This window comes from Arvicola amphibius, chromosome 1, assembly GCF_903992535.2.
Source record: "Arvicola amphibius chromosome 1, mArvAmp1.2, whole genome shotgun sequence".
Lineage (NCBI taxonomy): Eukaryota > Metazoa > Chordata > Mammalia > Rodentia > Cricetidae > Arvicola > Arvicola amphibius.
In genome coordinates, this window is record NC_052047.1 from 18298002 (window position 1) to 18319913 (window position 21912).

Here is a 21912-nt window from a genome sequence, read left to right on the forward strand (position 1 = left end):
TTCTCATCAGTACCATTTGTATTTGCATGAGAAAACACTCTGATTCAATATAATTAACTTTTAAGACCCTGGCTTTGCCTTTTGTATTTAAAATTTATGCTATATGTAACTGAGTCACATGAGTGTTTGAATTAAATAATCAAATCATTTCCTTCCTAATATAAAAATCAGTGTTCTTAGGACTACTATGGTACAATAGTCAGTCCCATGCTTACCTGTCAGACCAGCTCCTCCACAAAGACAGTTTCAGCCTGCTAACTGAGGTGTATAACCTCTTCCACTGCTCAACTATTTTTCACTCTATAAGTAGCATCTGAGGTGCACGCATGGGCAGCCCATATATGGTGGTTCTGTTGAACTTGTCCATATTGGGTTTCACGGTCTAAGTTGATGGGGATGAGAATCTGCTGTGTCATTATATAAATCAACAGTGAGTGTTGATCTTTGTGACATTAGTTTGTTGGGGTTACCATTGAAAATTACCACAAAACTGTGTGGTTTAAAGCAATAGAATATTTTTTCTTTAACTGTTTTAAAAGGCAAAAGTAGGCGAACCAAGTGTCAGCTGTGCCAGGAAAGGCTATAGCAAAGAATTATCCTTATCTATTTCAGCTTCTGGCTACCCCAAGAGTCCCTTAATCTGTTGCTGCAAACAGTGAAATCTATAATATCCGTCTTCTTCTTCACAAGGTCTTCCTCCACATTTCTCTATAATTTTTCATTCTGATGAGACTTTTAAATATTGAATTCAATGCCCTCCAAAGCAATCTATCTTCAGATCTCTCATTTTAAGATAAATAGCTTAATAATACCAAATTTACTGGTTTCTGAACTCATATATTCTTCAGAATGTACATTCAGTACACCCAATACATCTAGGATTTTAGTCTTCTTTGAGTTTATCTTGGCTAATATTGCATTTTGCTTTTATGTATCAAATATACATACACACAAACATATACACACACATAGATACATACAAACACAGACATACAAGTAGACACACACGGACACACACACAGGCATGCACACACAGAGACCCACACACAGACACACATACATACACACACAGAGACACACACAGAGACACACATTTCCATGTTAGGATTTGATTTAACATGCTTCAAATGTAGAGGGCTGCACAAAATAAGTAACTAATTTAGGACTTCCTTGATGTATTTCATTAAAACTTTAAATTGTTCCTTTAAAGTATTACCCTTTTTTAGAAATGTATTCTTTTTTGAAAATTTTATACATGTGTACAATGTATCTTGCTCATATCTACACTTCACTTCCAATTCCTAAGTTTTTTCAACACCCTACACCTTATTCCAATATAAGCAGCACTAATTGGATTCCATGGATTAAAGGAAAACCAAATAAATAATTACTTGTTTTTCCCTGCAGTTAGAGTGGCAGGTGGTTGTGAGCTGCCCAAAGTGGGTGCTTGGATAGAGCCTAGGTACTTTGGAAGAGCAGCCAATACTAAACTGTTGAGCCATCTCTCTAACCAGCTACTTGTAGTGGCATTTCAATTGTATTTTAATAAATAAAGCTTGCCTGGGGATCGGGAGAGTAAAATGGCCACACTGGTCAGTCTTACAGCCAGGCAGTGATAACACACACTTTTAATCCCAATAGACACACTAGTCTCCATAGAAACTGGGTGGTGCTTGTCTTTAATCCCAGTGGTGCACGCCTTTAATCCTAGGACTAGAGAGGATTATAAAGTGGGAGAAAACAGCTCTCAGACACAGTCTCATTCTGAGATTCTTGGAGGCAGGATCACCATTTTGGACTGAGGTTGAGTCAGTGACTGGCTGCTTTGATTTTTGGATCTACAAGTTGATCCCAATATCAATCCCTGAGTTTTTATTAATCGTACTTCAGTTATTTTTCTTTTGTTGTCTGAGTTCAAGACATGAAATGAATCTCTCATCTATTAAGGAAATTTTTTCCTACTTTTTATCAGTGTTTGGGCTTATCCCTACTCTTATATCTAACATAATTTTGTGAGGTTTTTAAAGAGAAGTCTGTCACCTTGAACCTAAATCCATTTATTTTGATGTAGTCCACATTCACCTTTTCATAATTGCTAGTTCTCAGGAGTCAGTATCTTCTTAATGCTACTTCTCTCTTTGAATATTTCATTTGCTCTTTTCTTCCTAATTTCTCATTCTCGATCCACTTTTTTAAAGGAGAGCAAACAGAATTAAAGTGTTTGTACAGTAAAGACTTTTGTACACAATATGCAAATGAGGGTTTCCTAGTTGATTATAGTATCTTTTCAGAAGAAACAACTCACTAATTTTCATTCATTAGTACTAGGAACTATTGTGCTTCTAAAAAATGTAGAAAACATTTCATAGTCTTTCAGTTTTAGGTATTTTTCTTTCATCTCTCTTTTATACCAGCTGCAACTTTCCAGTTATTGATTTTTTCCATTCCAAACATATTTGTGATGGTACCGAAAAACTGTAACTTATGACTCATTCATCTATTTTTATATCTATTCAATAAATTTATAAATTGTTTTTTGTATCCATATTGTGAATATTTGTAGAATCTATTCTCTAAGATTATGTCAAATCATGATCATAGACAGTAATCTATTTTATTAGTGGCCAAGAGATTGGCTAAATAAAGCATATGACAATAGAATTGTTTATGTACATTTAAATCGATACTTTATATCATGGTCCTCAGTAGAAATATTAAAGCTAGTCATTGTTCTTAGTACCTTTCTCTGTCTACAAACAACCTGTAATCTCAGGGCTGCACCATGATTAGGGTTGCCATGGACTTATTTGTTAGATCGCTTGTATAATACTCTGCTCTTTGGGGCAGAGTTAAAACAGATTAAAATAAAGCAACTGTGAAAAGCTGGGGATGGGCAAAGGACTCCTTCTTAGAGACGAGCACATCAATTGGTTGCCCAGTGGCAAATGATCAATCCTGAAACATACATACAGGTAGCATTATGTGCACTGAACATGCTGTATTTATCAGTATATAAATGACATGAATTTGAAGAAGAGTAAGGAGGATATTCAGGAGGATACAGAGGGAGAAAAAGGAAGGGAGAAATGTAATTAAAATCCATTCCAACCCCCCCCCCCAAAAGAAACAAGATTAGATTGGTTTCATTCTCAGTTTAGCTGGTTTGGCAAGTTAAAGCTGTTCACTTTATTGTCATCGAATCCTGTGTACTGTAAGAACATTCACTAAAACCCATTTCAAGAGTTTTTAAACATTCTAAAACAACACTAAAGCTTGAGGATCTGTATTAAAATTCCTCCCATTATCTTTCTATTCAAGGATATAACATTTGAAATATGAAAAATGCACAAGATACAAACTCTTACTATGGAAACAACTTTTCCACTGAAGTTTACTGAATATTTCCTCACTACAGACTAAGCCTCATCTAAAAATTGGGAATTGTGGTAACAGAACTTCCAAGGAGAGGACACAGCATTCTCTGCTTCCAGAGAACTTATTCTTATCTGTTTTGAGTCACAAGAAGCAAATTCTGTGTCTGGAAGTTCCTGATTAACAAAGATTTCTGATTAAATGATTTTTTGGACTAATAATTCCAGAAAATTTTACTTAGAATGTAAAGACAGATGGAATGTATACAGGAAGAAAATTAGCAAAAATGTGGTTTCAAAAATCCAGGCTCAGCTTGATTTGTCTGGAAAATCTGGGGCTTAGGTTACATCACAAAGGTGATTCCTAGCAGACATAGAAGGGCTGGGTTGTTTGTCATACACCAAAAGGTGTTGCCTAAAAAAGGTAAAGAATAACTTTCCAGACATCACTGGGCAAGTTTCCCAGGTTAGACAAGGACAAGGCTGCGGGAAGTACAGATGTAAGGTGCTATCAGCCAGCACTCACAGACACTGGAACATCTATCCACTAAGCAATTTAGTTAAGACGATCATGACTTTATTGTTGAATAATATTTATATGCTGAAATTTCTCATCACAGTTCACTGTAATGTAAAGAAAAAACTAAAGACTTAAGAAATTTCTTGTCCTTTTGATTTAACTTCTAATGACTGAGCCATCTCTCCAGCCTGTCTTAAGAAATTTCTAAAGAAATAAAAGACATTTTTATTTGTTGGATAAGCAACTATAAAAGTAAATCTCCATTGGCCAACATCTCTCAGTCACCTGAAGGATAGTCTGGTGTTGCTTGTCTTTCTGTTTGTTTGTGCTGTTCTCCTCTGTTGACATTAGAACATATTCGGGGTTAAATCGCATTAAACAAGGGTAAGTTAAAACATAGATAAAGAAAATGAAGACAGTGGGAAAAAGTAGAGACTCACTTGGTTTCAAAAATGGCTGATTTCAGGGGATCAAATAATGATTTTGGGCTAATGTTGTTCCTTATTTTATTTCACATTGAAAAATACAGCTAATGCCAGCTAAATGTACTTTCCAAGTTAGTAACTGAAGTAGCAGGGCATTTCCCCGATAATCTTTTATTTTATTTTTTCTCAGAAACTTATTAGTTTATCCTAACTGACTTTTTGGGTTGTATCCTGGGTAAATCCACACAAACTTTTTTAAAAAATTGGTGTTTTCGTTGTGAGCCTAACCTTTAATGCCTGAACCATACCATCTCTCTAGTACCTTTACAATAAAAAAAAATCTTGTTGGTATATTCATGTACACAGTGATTAATTTTAGAAATATATTTTCATTTACATTTATCCTGAACTTTAAACATATTAACTTCTAACTTCTAAGACAGTCTCCTTTATCCCCCTCTCACCTTCCCTACCCTCTTTCTTTTCTCATATTCTTACACTAATATATATATATATATATATATATATATATATACATATATATGTATATATATATACTTTTATATATTTAAGGATTTTATACCTAAGATCAAGGATTCACATATGAGAAAGAATGTGGTATTTGTCTTTCTGTGTTTAACTTATTTTTCTTACTCTGCTCTTTCTAGTTCCATCTATTATCCTGACAACACAACTTCATTCTTCCATATGACTTAAAATCCATTATGCATTTATATCACAATATATTTTCTTTGTTCATTCATTTACTAATAGATACCTCATGGTGACCAATTTATGGAATTGGTGTACATGTTCATATTATCTTTTATAAAACCACAGACAGGCAGAGGTGGACCTCAAGTGAAGGCAGAGTGATGATGGGACCAACAAAGAAGAAAGCTAATACCACTTACACTGAGGAGGATACTGTCTGGAAGCAAGAGCTTAATATATTCATCTTTCTATTTAATATGTGTCAGTTTTGCTTGCACTGTGGGGGTAAACTGCAGGAACAAGAAGGATCATATAACACAGGGTTCTAAGACGACAATAGTCCACCACTAGACTAAAACAAGGAAAATGGATTCACTATTTAAAAGGTAGAATCTTCTGAGTGTTGTACTGGCTCTGCAGAGTCAAGGAGAGGAAGAAAGTATATAGAGCAGGAACACAGAACCCCTTGTTTCCAAAATGTGTTGTATCTGTAGGTTGGAGTGTGAGACTTAGCTCATAAGTATACTTTGGTTAAGTTAACATAGACCTGTGTCTTCTGCCTTTTGATGGTCAGCCCAGTGCTCTTTGAGGGTAAGTTTCAGCATGCCTCCTTTTAAGGCATCAGTGCTTTTTAGGAAATAAGTTCTCTGAACATCCCAAACCTTCACAGCTTCATTCTGGAAAGATTGAGGAACGTCATTCTCATGATATACAGTGTGGTGCAATGGGTGTTAGGCTCTGCATGCCTCAGAGCAATGACTCACAGTGAGACAGTGAGGTGTCACAGCTGTTATCGTCATTCAAATGGTCGAGTGATATAGTAATCACTGACAAAGTCAACAGACATGGTGACAGTGGTAGACCAGATGCTGTAGAGTGTAGCAAACAGGACGCTGGGCTTTTTAAGAACTGAGGTTGGTGTCTTAAAAATAACCCACACTTTAATTCATTTGATAATTAAGACTGAAATTATTATATAAGTAGTTTGCTAGATATCAAACGTATAGTATAATTTTATTTACTTTTTTAAATTCTGTTTGTTTGTCTGCGTGTGTGTGTGTTTTGGGCGGTCTATGTAAGTGCATGTGCACACTTTTCTGTGAACATACAAGGCCAGGAGAGCATATCACATAGAGTATCCTCTTATGTACATCACTTTTCACCTGTTTCTTTGAGCCACAGTTTTTCCTTGGACCCAGGATGCTTGCTTTTGGGGCTAGGCTAAAAGCAGCAACTTTCTGCAGCCCCCAGGAGCTGGAATTTCAGGAGTCTGGAAGGAAGCCTGGGTTATCTCACAGGTACTGGGATCCATATGTGTATCCTTACGGTTTCAGGAAAGGATTCGTAGCCACTGATCCATCTTTCCAGCTCCCAATTTTACTTCGCAAATTAACTCTGTAAGGCAGATCACAGTCACTCCCATTTTACAGAGGTTCAGGAAATTTGATCATTTTGAAAAAGTTGTTCAGTCCTATGAGGATTTGAACACAGATTTAGTCTGCTCACTGTTGAAAGCCACTATGGATCATGAAAATCAACTAAAAACCTATTCTTTACCAAAAATTTCTTGATAGATAAAAAATACTATGTTTCTCAGGACTAACATTTATTTATTTATTTATTTTTATCAGATGTCTAGGATATTCCGACGTTCTTCTGGAGTGGGTCGATTTATCAAGTCCCATGTTATCAAGATAAGGTACGTAACTTACAGGAGGAGTCAGTTCTCTGCTTCCACCATGGGGATTCCAGGGATGAAACTCAAGTCATCAGGCTTGGCAGAAAGCACCCTTCTCTGCTGAGCCATCGCACCAGCTCCTATGTATGTTTTAATATAATGTTTAAAAGCCCTAGATTTCACACTGAGATAGATGGAGAGATGACAGGTTGGTGATACTTAGATAGTTGATAGATACATACAGAAGTGATTGATTATTTTGATAATTAGATAGATGATAGAGATATATAGAGATGGCAAATAGGTAGTCTATTATCTAGTAGATAATAGGTAGATGATACAGATAATTGATAGATTATACATATAATATATATATATATATAAATAGAAAATAAAAAAGATAGAGGGGATAATAGGTGGCTGATAGAGATGATAGACAGGTGGCTGATAGAAAGGATATATATGGCTAACTTCTTAGTGGTAATTAGTCTTTTTATGTCTTTTCCTTTGTGTATCCCCCTTTCTTCTTAATGCTTTTAAAGGCATTTCGAATAAAAGCAGTAAGGAGGCTGAGGTCATTATTCTCCAGTGAAATGTGGCAGAGACCATGTGTGTGCATCATGTCCATTCTTCTTTGCCTTCTGAGCATAGAACTCTACTGCATTTCTAGCCTCTCTTGAAGTGTACTCTCTTGAAGTGTCATGTTCCTGACTTTCTTTCTCATGTTCTCTCTCCTTCTGCTCCTCATCAGGACCTTGGGAGCTCAGTCCAGTGTTCCAATGTGGGGCTCAGGGAAGGGGGAGAAGGAGGGGAGCGAAGGGGGAGGAGGAGGGGAGGAGATGGAAATTTTTAAATATAAAAAAATAAACCATGAAAAAAAAAAGCAACCTGTTCAAGTAAACACAAAGTATGGTTTCATGAGCCCCTCACAGGACTCTCCAAACTGAGGAAAGATGGAGACTGCTCTTCTTCTTTCCATTATGTTGCTTTCTCTGCTGCAGTGTTTGCAGCATTCCCTATTGTCATGCATTCCATCTTGCCCCCTTAATCTGGATGCAATGTGAAGTCTCGTGTGCACAGACAGCATCCACAATGTTTCTTTAAATTCATGGAGAGCGCAGAGATGGAATCATTGTTTTTTCTATTTTGCTCCAGTCCAGATGAACAGGGTGTGAACATTCTTATGGTGCTAATGTTTCGATACCCATCTACTGATAGTACTGAACGAATCAAGAAAAAAATTGAAAGGACCTTATACCAAGGTCTGAAGATCAAACAGTTGCCTCTGACTATAAATAAACCATCATTTAGCCTCACACGTAAGTATTTTGTTGCTGTTTGCCATTTTCCCAATTCTCTTTGATTGCAATTGCCTGCAACTATAAGAATCTAGTTCGTGTATCTTCCCATTTCACAAACTCACCACTAGTAAATATATCAATGGGCCTGGAGAGATGAGTCAGCATTTAAGAACACTTTCTGTTCATGCAAAGGGCTCAGGTTCACTTCCCAGCATCCACATGCCAGTGCACAATTACCTGCATGCGAAGTTACAAGGTAGTTGACACTTTTTTGATATCCTTGGGCTCCTAAATATACATAGTGTGTGCATGCAAGTGCATGCTCACACATGAGTGTGTGCTCACACACATGAACACAACACATATACACACACTAAATAAATGAAAACATATCAGCATTGAGAAAACCTAAAATAAAAATTCACTATGAGGTAAAATTTGGAACTATACTTTTTTCTATACTTATGAGACTTTTGACAAAGTTTCTAAGTTTTTAAACCAAATGTTATTGGATATTTTAAGATCCATCAAAGGGTGGACATTATTTTCAACATTTTACATGGAGAGCTTGACAATAAACAACGCCCTGAAACAAGAGCCAGCAAAAGTAGCCAAAATTAAACAGAAATATTGTGAAACTCAGAATCCTTTTATAGGTACACTTTAGAGAGTTTTTGTTTGTTTGTTTGTCTTATATAATTTTTCCCTATTTATGTGAGTGTGTGTGCCTGTTTGAGTTCAGGTGCACGTGTGTGGAGAGGCTAATGGAGGCCTGAAGAGGATGCCTGATCCTTTGGTGTTGGGATTACAGGCAGGTGTGGCTGCTAAAATCCCCCAAGTCTTCTGCAAGAACAATAAGTCCCCTTGATTACTGAACCATCTCTATACCCCAAGAGTTAATTTTTATATCAAAGACACAATCCTGTGTATAAAGAATAATTCTGAAATAAGAGAGGCATAAACTATAAAGATCCTCTGACATTTCTAATGTCAAAATAGTTTACATTATTTCCATGTTGCTTCCAAAAGAAAAAAAATTATTAGTAAAGTCCTTGTTTTCCCCAAAGTAGAACAGAGAAGAAAATTAAGTTCAAATAGTTTATGAAATTAAAATGAAAAGTCTGTTAGAGCTAATTAGAAATCTAGAGGGATTCTGTTGTTCTATGAAAAAAATGCAATTAGGGAATAAAATATTGTTTTAAATAAAATACTGTCTTAAATGGTGTTTTAAGATGAAAGGATTGGACTAGTCTCTTTTTCATTTACCTCCTTAGTACCTTTTATAGTTGTCTACATCTCAGGACAGTAGGTCTTCCAGCTCCTTCACTGTAGCTCATGAATTTCTAAGTTTAGTTACTTTTGATTTCATATAAAAGAGAGAAGAGACTTGCAGAATCTTCTTGGACATCTTTAAGTCAAATTAGCCTGTATATTACATAGGTGTTAGACATGATGATCATGCTATTTACTAAGTATTATTTTTATGTTAAAACATTTTGCTCCAAGAGAAAATAGAACATATTTATCACTCTGTAAAGAGGATCCTCAGAGAAAATCTTGGCTATTGATAATGTAGCTATTTCCAAGTTATGATCACAGACTTAGAGGAAAATGTAAATGATCAAAGTTCACTGCATGTTATAGAATTTCTTACAGTTGTCAACAGTATTTTTGGCCTTGTTTATACACAATGACATTTTTATAATACAGGCTGTTTTTATATGAGAATATTCTAAGACAATGTTGATAACAAATATTCATTTGCAAATATTTTCCATTACATACACACCATTCATTAAAACATTTCTGTGAAATCCCTAGTAAGGATTAGGGCTTACATTCCTATTTGGAAAACAACGGAATAATCTAAAGTATGTTGTTGGGTGTGGAACATTTTGAACTAAAGTAAATCTAAAGGGCCTTCAAAGACAGTTCTTTCTGGATCTCACACTCCCTACTTTTCTCTCTTCTGCTCGAAGGTGAGCAATAGCAACTAGAATTCCTGTTTTCCAAACCAGGTACTGGGGATCTGAGACCATCTACCTTTCTGTGAAGAATGGGTCATAGATGAATTCTCTAACCCTACTCAATGGTAGATCCCAAGACCTTCTTTCCTGAGCAGCCACATCTAGGGAAGAAGGAAAGCTCATTGCAGGGATAAAAAGGACTGACAAGGCAGGATCTGCTCACACTGGACCGCTAGCTAGTCTCCAGCTACCTCTCCACAGGGCATAACTGTGGGATAAGAGCTGTGAAGGAACAGAGTTTTTGGACAGGTTTTAAGTGAAGGAACTTCATGCTCTTCTCTTAGTGTCGAGTCATGAACTTTTCAGGCACTTCAATATGAGAGGATCTCAGGGGAAAGTCAGCAAGATCCATGGACAGAATTCCCAGTTCTTGTTAGATTAGGACCTTGAAACTGGGCCCTGAGAGTCTGCCTTCATCATTGACCCTGGGATGGAAATTGGAGACTCACTTCTTTGACTTTGGCTACAGCCCTGTAAAAAAAAAAAAAAAAAAAAACTACCAGGACATTTACCCTTGCTCCTTCATTCCTAACTGTTTTACATATTTTTGAAAGAAAAATCATAAAATCAGATGCTCTGAGTTGATTATCAAATGAAATTCTATTATTTGAATCAGTGATTGAGCCAGATGATGGTTGTATATTACTTGGCTATGAAAACTTCAATGTCTTCCTGAATTGTGGATACTTTAAATAATTAACAATGCTATTCATAAACATATGAGCAAAATAGCACAGGAAAGAGACTGTGCTGTCATGTCAACTAACTTGTGTTCTCTTCTTACAGCTATTGACAGCAAAAAGATGAGAAATCTCCTCAATAGTCGTAAGTCCCAAAGTCCACAATTAACCGTTTATTTCTTAATAAAAAGAATGAATAAGAATCGCAAAAAAGCTAGTACAGATGACAAGATTTTCTGTTTCTTTTTATACCTTCATAAACCAAATACTCAGTCTTTCCATTTCTATTCTTAATATGTCACGTATTAGGTATATATCAATGTGATTTTATTTTCTATCCTTTATATATGTTGTGTAATGTTTTAGATGTTATATTAATATTCTTAAAGTATTTTAATATTCTCTATGATTTATGAGAGGGCCGAGTTGAAGTTTTTACTTTTCAAGTGTTTAAGGTTTTCTCCCTGCTTCACTTAATCACACCTGAATATATTCTGAGTTTTGTAGGCAAATATCTGCCTACTATCCATGTTGTAAGAACACTTGCAAGGTTTTTCAAAGGTTGATTTGAAAGGTTTTTCAAAAGTTAGATCAATTGAAGATTTGATAGCAGCAAATAAACTTTTTTCCCAACTATTCTATGTTTTAGAAAATAAAAATTTATATAAAATTAGTAAAATATATCAAAGATAATAAATTGATTCTTCTTGTCACATGGAGGATAAATCATGACCTAGATCATGATCAGCGATGGGTTGTCACTCAACAGTAAAGTTCTATTGGATGTGGACTAACTATCCTAATGTTATATACCACTGTGTCACTCACTAGCTAGGTGATGTACAACAATTTGTGTCCAAGGCATACATGCATGTATACCTATATCTGTATCTCTCTCTCTATCTATGTATCTATGTATCTATCTATCTATCGATATTTAAAAGAATATAAAGTCATTTTTGATGTTCATTGATAATTGATAAAAAATAAATGATCAATGACTCTAGGATGGTCAATAGGAGAACACAGATATTTTTATATACTTTAATTCCATGCTGACATAGGCAAGTTACCACAAAGATATTTCATATCAGGAACTCAATCCATCATAGAGAATGCTTTCCCCAGACTAATTATATCTTAACAGGTATGAGGCACACAAGACTGGTCAGCTTATTGCTTATTTCTTGACTTAGGAGACTTGCAAAATTTATGATCACAAGAGTTTGCATTAGTTTGTAAACTGTGAACTTTTCCCAATCTCATCTCTCTCCCTCAAAGGATGCTATGTTATTACACTCACACTTGATGTAAAAGCCCAAAGCCACCTTCCCTTGCAGAGCATTTGGTCAGTCTAGCTGTCGGCACTTTCAAACTTTCAAATCTATTCTGCATCCAGTAAAGCTGTTTTTGTTTTTGCTTCTATTTCTAAGCTCACTTATTATTTTCAACTCATATTATTGGTTTATATTGTTTGTTTGTGACAGAATTTATGTGTAGCCCTAGCTGGCCAAAGACTGACAAAATTTTTATATAGGTATCCCAAAGGCTGGGATTAGAAATATGTGTCAAAGTTTTATAGAGAGAAACAAGCTGATTTTAGAACTAAATGCCTAAGCATATTGGTATTTCTTCATTTCTTCTGAACTTCAGAGTAATAAACACTATACAAACACACACACACACACACACACACACACACACACACCAGTGACTAACTGCTAAGAATGGCATAAAGTGTTGCTGAAGTAAAAAAGATTTTCTTAGTGATGTCCCTAAATCCAAGTCATGATATATGATATTTCCCTCTATTGTCATGAGAACAAACTACTACGTTTTTCTTTGTCAGGATGTGGGATAAGGATGTCATCTTCAAACATGCCATTGCCAGCATCCTCTACTACTGAGCGAATTGTCCAAGGAAGGGAAACAGCTATGGAAGGAGAATGGCCATGGCAGGCCAGCCTCCAGCTCATAGGGGCTGGCCATCAGTGTGGAGCCACCCTCATTAGCAACACATGGCTCCTGACAGCAGCTCACTGCTTCTGGAAGTAAGTTCATCGAGCTATGGGGAGCTTTTGTTTCCTTAGTCCTCTCTTGCCATTGATTTAATGCAAAGGAACAGCTCAATGTCACGAGCTTGTCCTCCAGTCTGCACCTTCTCTGCCCTCTACAGGGTTTGGTTTGTGTCATTGTATTACAAGTTATTCGCCATGAAGAAAATTATACTTGTCTTCCACGTACTCAAGGAGAAAAGTTAATCACTTCTGTCCTGCTTCCCCACTAGTTAATTAACTGACTTCCCATCATTAATAGCCAGGATTATTTTATTACAAAGAGAAAAAAAAGGCTTTGAAATCTGTTTTGGAGCACTCCCTTCTCACTGTATTATCAAGGAAACCCCATGGGAGTACATGACTCAGAAGGCTTATAGAAGTGTCACTCTGCCCTCATAGCATGGAATTTTGGTCCTGTCTAGCATAGTCCAGGTTCTCAGCTTGGCTTTCAAGGTTGTTTCTCTCAAAACTCAGTCATACATAGACTTTTTAGAGAGCCTGGAGATTAAAGGACATGGTCTTTTCTCCCATGGGGATTACCATCAGCATAGAGAAAATCTTAAAAAAACAGGAGGGGCTCTGAATGAAAGTTCTTCGCTTGCTCAGTGACATGGTGTGTGTGTCCTCCTAAAGCAGCTTTTCCTTGGTGCTACTGGAGGCCTTTTATCCCTCTTTTACAGATATAAACAGAATGATTCCAAGACACTTAAGCAGTCTCTTTGCAGACAAGGTATAATGAGAGAAAGACCTAATAAATTGAAAGTTATCTGTTCCTCTTTCGATGAGGAAGAAACTCACAATTTCATATCTATGAATCCCAAATCAACTAGTACCATGTCTTCATGGTGAACACAAGATCCACTTACTTACTAAGACTTTCTGCCATGTTCATGTCCTTATGGTCTCCCAAAATGTGTTTTCACGTGTTTGTAAAAGTGTTTATATAAAATAAGAATTATAACCAGAATGTCAGCTTAATATTAAGAATGATATAAACACTCCCTTCAGTGAGACTAGTGAACTATCTGGGGATGGACAAACCTACCTAAGAATTGGATATTGAAGCTGGTAAAGTAAAAATTACTATTGACCTTAAAAAGGTAATTTTTCATAGTGTGATAAGAATTGGAATGTATTCAAAAGGTAATCGAATGAACAAGTGCAGTAGCATTAAAACTACTTTTTAAAAGTGTATAAATTAGAGGTGCCAAAGCAATTTGAAAGTTAATGTCAAAGAAAAAAATTTTAATATGGCAAATATAGCATATTTGGTACTTGTAAATGGAGACTGCTCATTTGTTTCACAGCTTCCCAGAACCAAATAATCACACAAAACTATATTAATTACAACACTGACCTATTAGCTTAGGCTATTTCTAGCCTAAGATTAACCCATCTTAGATTAACCCATTTCTATTAATATGTATATTGCCACCAGTCTGTGGCTTACCGGAAACATTCCAGCGGGGTCTTTCTCCTTTGGCTGCTATTGACATCTCTTTGATTCTGCCTACTCTTTATATATATATCTTTTCCAGCCTGGCTATATTCTTCCCTGCCATAGGCCAAGGCAGCTTTATTCATTAACCAATAAAAGCAACTCATATACAGAAAGACATCCCACATCAGGTACTGTAATTTCACATAATTGTATACTTGGAATACTATTTATAAAGGGAATAAAGTGATATTTTGAAGATAATATAGAAGTTATCCAAATAGCCTTCCTATTTTAATAAATGAATTTTTCTATAGAAATAGTATATTTAAAAAATTGTGTTTCAGTACAATCCCAGCACTCCATGTTCATGAAAGTTTGCTCCAGTCTTAAGAAACCATGTGAGTCAGGGAAAGTTTTTGACAAGATGGAGCAAGGCCTGAGTATCTCTTAGTGTCTCTGTTCACAAAGCAGCATGTTTGAGCCTGTTATGAATCTTTGATGATGCACGAAGGGATGGCCATTCTATTTTGCTATCCCAAATTGTTTGTGATCTCCTTAACTCCTGGAATCATGTTAGTCATGATCACCCCTAGAATTCTAGTAACGAATGTCTAGGTATCAAATGATGGTCCCAGTCCTAGAGTGTCTACACTGAACAAATGTTCCATAAACAAACAAACAGATGAGAGAAGAACTCATTTTCTGCTCCTGTTCTGTCTTGTCATCCCTGGACAATCTAGTGCACTTTGAAAATGCATGACCTTTTACTACTCTTAAAAGTTGATGATTTAGAGAAGGGGTAATGATGTAATTATATTATAATATCAAAATACAAAAGAAACACTTTTTCTAAAAAAAAAAAGAAGAAGAAAGGAAGGAAGGAAGCAAGAAAGGAAGAGCCCTGACTTCAGAGCAGGTAGGATGAACATAATGTTCACAGACTGGTGAGATAGCTCTGTGGTTAAGAAAGCATTCTGTTCTCAAAGAAGACCCAAGTTCCATTCCCAGGAGACACATTAAGTATGGGACAACTGCCTGCACCCCAAACTCTAACAGATCAGATGTGTCTTGCCCCCACTGACACCTGTATTCATGTACACGTAATCCCCAACTCACAAATACAAAAAAAAAAAAACCTTTTTTTTAAGAAAAAGAAAGTTGATGATTGACCAACATGGTAATCCCTTATAAACAGGGAAATTCCTTTTTAAAATTCTCATCCGTGACTTCCTTCTACCTAATTTCCCTTCATCCAGACAATGTCTGGTTTCTGTATATGTCTAATCATTCGTAATGTGAATAATTCTAAAGGGACTGAAATGGACTTTGGAGAAAAATTATGGCAGGTAAGAGTTGGTTGCGCTGGATGTAATTTGTGACATAATCCTGGGGAAGAAAAGCAGCTATGTGAAAGGAGAGTTGTTGAAGTGGGAGGCTGAACAGACTGCTGCAAAGGACTGTGTGAGACTGGCTTCCAGTAAGGGCAGCTTAACCTCTGAATGTCAGGAAGGGGTGTGGGCATGGGTGGAGGAAAAGCTTTGTGTGTATGAGGAACTTCCCATAAGACACATTCCACTTACCTTCAAAGATCACAGTAAACAAGAGCCAACAAGTAAGTTGACAAATCAAGATGGGTGTTTTGGTGTAGAGGGAACTTGCCTACCAGGATGCTCATTGTCTAGAAGAAAGCAAATTAATGCCTGCACAATTCTTTGAAAGAAAAGAATGAGAACACAAAGAGCTCTAACAAGGCACAAACTTAAAATATGGAAGCTGATAATTAAATAACTTATGTACAATTATTTGCTTTAACCATAGGAACACTCTTTTTGACAGTTCCACCAACTGTCAATTCTCTCACCACAGAAACTTTTCAAGAGCTTCACTCTAAAAGCTGGGCAGAAATATAATTTTGACCTGTTTTATTAAAGAAAGCAACATGAACCATCACAAATCTTATCCTTTTATTTTCTGTAGAAACAGAGACCCAAGTAAATGGATTGCTACTTTTGGTACAACTATAACACCACCCGCTGTGAAGCGAAGTGTTGGCAAGATTATCATTCATGAAGATTACCACAGAGAAAGCAATGAAAATGACATCGCTCTAGCCCAGCTCACTACCCGCGTGGAGTTTTCAAACGTGGTTCAAAGAGTCTGCCTCCCAGATGCGTCTATGAAACTGCCACCGAAAACAAGTGTGTTTGTCACAGGATTCGGGTCTATTGTAGATGATGGTGAGTAGCCCCATCCTATGGTTTTTTTTTATATATATATATACAAAAGTATTTTCTTAAAAATAATGGTGCAGGGGCTGTGGCTCAGTTGACAAAGTGTTGTGCTAGCAAAAGGATATGACTTAGGGTCCCCATCACCCACATGAAAGCCAACTGTGGGGCTCACACTTGTAATTCATTAATTCAGATTCAGTGAGAGAACCTAACATTCAAATAATGTCTCAAAAAATTAGGTGACAGTGATTGAAGGCAGGCATATCTCTGTGAGTGTGAGGCCTGCCTGGTCAAAAAGAGTGAATTCCAGGACAGAGAGGCCAGCCTGGTTTACAAGAGCTAATTCCAGGACAGGCTCCAAAGCTACAGAGAAACCCTGTTTCAACCCACCACCCACCCAAAAGAATACACTACAAGTGACAGCAGGAAAAATGATTCTCTATGTTGTGTCCTGATTTCTACTTTAATATTAGCTGAAAAAAATAATGAATTTGTTTGTCATGCAACTTCGACTAGATTAATGTGGTTGAACTCTCTGAGCATCCAGTGAAGACCGAAAGGGTGTGTTAGCATGAAAAGTCTTGTATACATTTAACATCTGTGTGCAGTTTTAAAAGATACTGTAGAGGAACCACCAATATGATACAGTTCTGAGACTTGTATGTTTGAATTCTTTCATGGAGACACTAGGGTTAGAGAAAATACAATTTAGTATAAACCAATATACATAAAATACTTTGTGCTTTAGCTCTAGTCTGTATTAGAGGTACAATCATATTTGAAAAGCACATTATTTCTTTGTTTGTTTGTGCATATGTAATAGGGCCTACACAAAATAAACTCCGGCAAGCCAGGGTGGAAACCATAGGCACTGATGTTTGTAACAGAAAGGAAGTGTATGACGGCCTGATAACTCCGGGGATGCTGTGCGCTGGATTCATGGAAGGAAAAGTAGATGCATGTAAGGTAGGTTGAAAGCCAAAGTCAATCCTTCATAGGAAAGTTCCTCTTAGCTATTTCTGAGCCTAGCATAGAATAGAACAACTGTCCTGAGTGCTTAATGGTCACAAACTCAAAGCAAAGCACCTTTATTATAATGTTTTTATTATTTTATTAATTGTTGTTTATATTTATTATGTTATTATATTATTTATTTTCAACGTATCAAGATATGGTTAGCATTATATAATTTTCTCCATTTTTTTACATTAGTATGTGTTCCATTTCTATCCATCAAATTTCATGATTTTGTGTTTCATTATTGCTGAAGAGAATTCTGTTGTACTACATTTTTATGACCCTTCCATCAGTAGAAAGGCATCTGGTGTTTCCATCTTCTAGCTATTGTGGATGGAACAGTGAGAAGAGCAACTCTCATGTGCCTTTTTCTTGTTGTTTTTCTACTCTATATTTTATTTCTGCTCTGGACTTTATTTCCTTCTGTTTGCCAACTCTGACCTTAGTTTGTTCACTCTTCTCCATTATCAAGGAATGTTTTATTTAGTTGAGATCTTTTTTCTTTTCTGGTCTAGCCATTCAGTACTATAAGTTTCCCTATGCATCTGTTTTCCCTGTGTCGTATAAATTTTGGGGACACTGTTTCAATTTTATTTGTCTCTGAGTATTTTCTTAGTTTCCTTTTGTATGTCTCTTGTGGCTCACTGGTTGTTTATAAGTGCATTCATTCCATAGTTGTGAATTTGTACAGATTTTATTATTTATTGACTTGTACTTTCAAGCCGCTGTTGTTCAAGGGAGAGCTCTATAAGTCATCTCTTCTCTATGGTTCATCCCTCCATCCCTCCTTCTCCACTCAAGTTCCTGTTGGGGGGGAGTTCACACTAGCACTGACTGAGTCTCTTACTTATAGCAAACATTTACTGTGCAACTGGTTTCATTTTATTATTGTTATTCAAATGTCTTGCGGGGAAATCTCCAGCTACAACCCTACTTTGTCATTTTGCTATAAAATATTTGGAAAGAATGTCTATGCCTATTGTCTCTATTTCTCACTTCCTTTAATACTGTCAGTCATCACTACTGGGTTTTCCCTATTATTTTCTCGAAATAGTTCCCTTTAATGACTCACCAGTGACAGCAATATTAAATTCTAAAAGGCACCTTTAATGTTGTTCTTTCCTTTAAAGCCCATGCAGCATTTAATAATGCTTACTACCCCCTTTTATTGAAACATTGTCTTCTCTTGTTTCTTTAATGATTTCCAGAATGTTTTCCTCTTCATACCCCATATCAAGTTGCTGAATGAATCTGTTGGATATTTTTTTATGTTTTTATAACTCCTTTTTTACCAGTTCTATATTTTTCTTCCCTTTCTCTTCTTTTCTCTCACCTCATGGCTTCCAGCTCTTCATCCAAATTTTTCTATTGTACTTCTTTAGTGCATTTGCCAGATAAATGTCAGCAATATTTGTAATATGCTACTCAAGTTATGTCAAAGACCTCTTTAAAATATTTTGGCACCTGTGTTTTGTTCTTAAAAATACAAAACAAAGCTTTCTAAGCAAGGTCCACAGGGTTTCACAGTAATCCCTGTGCCATTTGCCAGTCTTATCACATACCTCTAACCTACTTCTCCTGCTGCTTTTTCCCTCTCTAACTCCATCTTTTTATCCTTGCATATGCCAGATTCCTTCACACCACAGAGCATTTTCAAAAAATTTCCCTCTGTCTAGAATGCAATACAGGACCACTGTCTGATGCACAATCAACCCCTCTACCTTCTCATGTCAACATCATTGCCTCTCCAAGGAATGTACTGTGAGAGTACATCCTGACCAATCGAATGTTCTTATTTTAGTTTCTCTGTCATTTACCATAGTTATGATTAGTCTTTGTTTGGGACTTATTTAAATACCAGCCTATTTAATCTATACTTCAAGCTCTGTGAGCACTCACATATGTGTCATTCTCTCTCTCTCTTTCTCTGTGTGTGTGTGTGTGACACACACGCACACGCACACATACACACACACACACAAACCTTTGTAAGTTGAGTAATGGAAGAATGAGGTGAGAGAAGCAGAGAAAGTTAAAATATTTTGCTCAGGGTCACCCATAATTGACAGAGCTGGGCCTGAAACTGAGGCATTTCAACATCTGAGAATAGATTTTTACCTTCTGTAAGTGTATCTGTCAACTTAATCTCTCTTATTATATAAAAGAGGTAAAGGAGCTTTTATAATTCACTAAGAAAATATAAATTAGAATAGATGAGAAAAAGAAAAGAGACCAAGAGTGAGTAACAAAACAGTCAGGCCAACAGTGCTCCCAAGTAACCTTTAAAATTTCTCTTTACTATTATAAATAATAGTCTCATATTTGACATTTTATGTGCATAAAATATTGTCTTATCATAACATATATTCAGGACATGTCTAGCTAAATAAATAAAATACAAGGATGATAAGCCATAAATAATGTAAGCATTATATATGAAAGATATATTTGTTTTTCTACTAAAAAAGAAAATATACATTAAGGTTTAGAACAAAATTTTAGCTCAGTTGAAAGATACATAAAACCTATTCACAGTCTGTTTCTGTGATCCATATAACAATTTCTTTTTTCTTTTTCTTTGTGTGTGTGTGTGTGTGTGTGTGTGTGTGTGTGTGTGTGTGTAGGCAAGGTCTGTGAAAAAGAGATGGTTATTATCATTTTGAATTGGAACATTTGTTTCTATTCCAGGGTGATTCTGGTGGACCTCTGGTTTATGACAATCGGGACATCTGGTACATTGTGGGCATAGTAAGTTGGGGACAATCTTGTGCTCTTCCAAACAAGCCTGGAGTCTACACAAGAGTGACTAAGTACCGAGACTGGATAACCTCCAAGACTGGCATCTAAAGTGGACTCTTGTGAGTTATAGCCGTGGCTCACAGAGCAGGATGACTACAGATTGCCTATTATCTCTTAGAGTCGTGAGTTATAGCAACAGCGCACGGAGCAGAATGCCTGCACATTGTACATTATTACTGAGAGTTGTGAGCTATAGTCACAGGCCATGGAGCAGGATGCCAGCAGACTGTACATTATTACTTAGAATCATGGGGTTAAAACAATGCTTATGCCGATGTCAAGGAACTCGTCAGACCTAGACTAACTTAATACCATGAGGTGGCTTTTATGTACATAAACTTTCTTCCAAGAAGGAAGAAGACATGGCTAATGACAGGCAGCACCAATGCCTCACTCATAAGGGTGACTCCTCAAGGTGACAAACACTTACAAATGACTTCCCTCAGGATATAAAAGCTGCCAGGCTGCTACAACCTTACCTCATATGATACATTGAGCCCCAGGATTCATCTTACAAACATCAGTTAACACCTTCGCTAGGAATTCAAGACGCCAGCATTTTAGAACTCGTGACTGGACATTGAATTGCTAGAATGAAGGAGCGTTGAACCTGCAGTAAAACTTGAACTTTAACCTGGGTTTGCATCTGGCAGAGCAGAGCATTATTCTCAACCACAGGAATTGTTATTTAAATGCATATGAACTTGCCATAACACCATTAATACCCTCAAAGCACTAGCTAGCTTCAGGGAGCATTTTGCGTTGTTTAGAAGCCTTTCTGGCTTACTCTTTAGCAGAATCTTGCCATCCACATATCAATCGTAATCAGCCCAGAAAAGAGAAAAATAAAACCATTATAAGCATTTTTCCACTAGTATAAGAAGGAAGCACATGAAATCAGAATTAGTTTAGAGATGTTTAGTAGCAGGGCACACTACACTTTTGGTAGAGTGTATTATCCAAATACTTATTTTGAAATACAAACATGCACATATGGTTACCAATGCTTTTGTAAATCATCACTCATTGCCAAGTCATATGTCTATCAAAATGTCAGAGGAGGAGGGCCTTATGAAAAAAAGGATAGTGCTTACTATCTACTGAGCACCAATAACAGTAAGTGAATTCCCCACAAAGGGGTTTAACTATAGCTCAAAGCCTAGCGGTGGGCACAGTATTAGTGAAAACAGATTGAGATAGACCAATGTATCATGAACTTTGTACTTTGCCACATGAAAATTATATGATTTTATGCAAATGTGCCAATATCTCTCAGTTAGCTCTTTCATCTGTATAGTGTGAACAAAATTCTACCTCATAGTTTTATTTTTTGAGGATTACATGCATTGATACAGGTAAAGTATTTGCAATAGCAACTGCACAGAGTAAATTCTCAGGATGAGTAAGCTAATATCAATATTAATGTTCTTTGGACTTTAAAAAATACAATATTTATATTTTTAAATGCCCATACTTCTTTAAAGAAATGCAAATAATTTCAAAATCCCTTAAATTACATTGTTAAAAAAAGATGAAGTATCAGATTTAGAATTCCATACAGACATCTCTATTCACTTCCAGCCATCAAATGTGAGACCTGCATGTGTTACTCTGACTTAGCAGACAGAAGCTGTGGCATAGCCATCCTATT

General features: G+C 36.3%; 1 protein-coding gene across 1 annotated transcript in view; it reads left to right on the forward strand.

The window, feature by feature from the left end:
• LOC119806550 (transmembrane protease serine 11F) overlaps positions 1 to 20309 on the forward strand; it is a 65478-nt gene extending 45169 nt beyond the window's left edge. Inside the window, exons 6-12 of the mRNA XM_042054641.1 lie at positions 6662 to 6729; positions 7864 to 8027; positions 10823 to 10861; positions 12566 to 12767; positions 16192 to 16451; positions 17269 to 17411; positions 20151 to 20309. Of these exons, the coding sequence (XP_041910575.1) occupies positions 6662 to 6729; positions 7864 to 8027; positions 10823 to 10861; positions 12566 to 12767; positions 16192 to 16451; positions 17269 to 17411; positions 20151 to 20309 (1035 nt within the window). The remainder of the gene's footprint in view (positions 1 to 6661; positions 6730 to 7863; positions 8028 to 10822; positions 10862 to 12565; positions 12768 to 16191; positions 16452 to 17268; positions 17412 to 20150) is intronic.
• The last annotated feature ends 1603 nt before the right edge of the window (positions 20310 to 21912 follow it).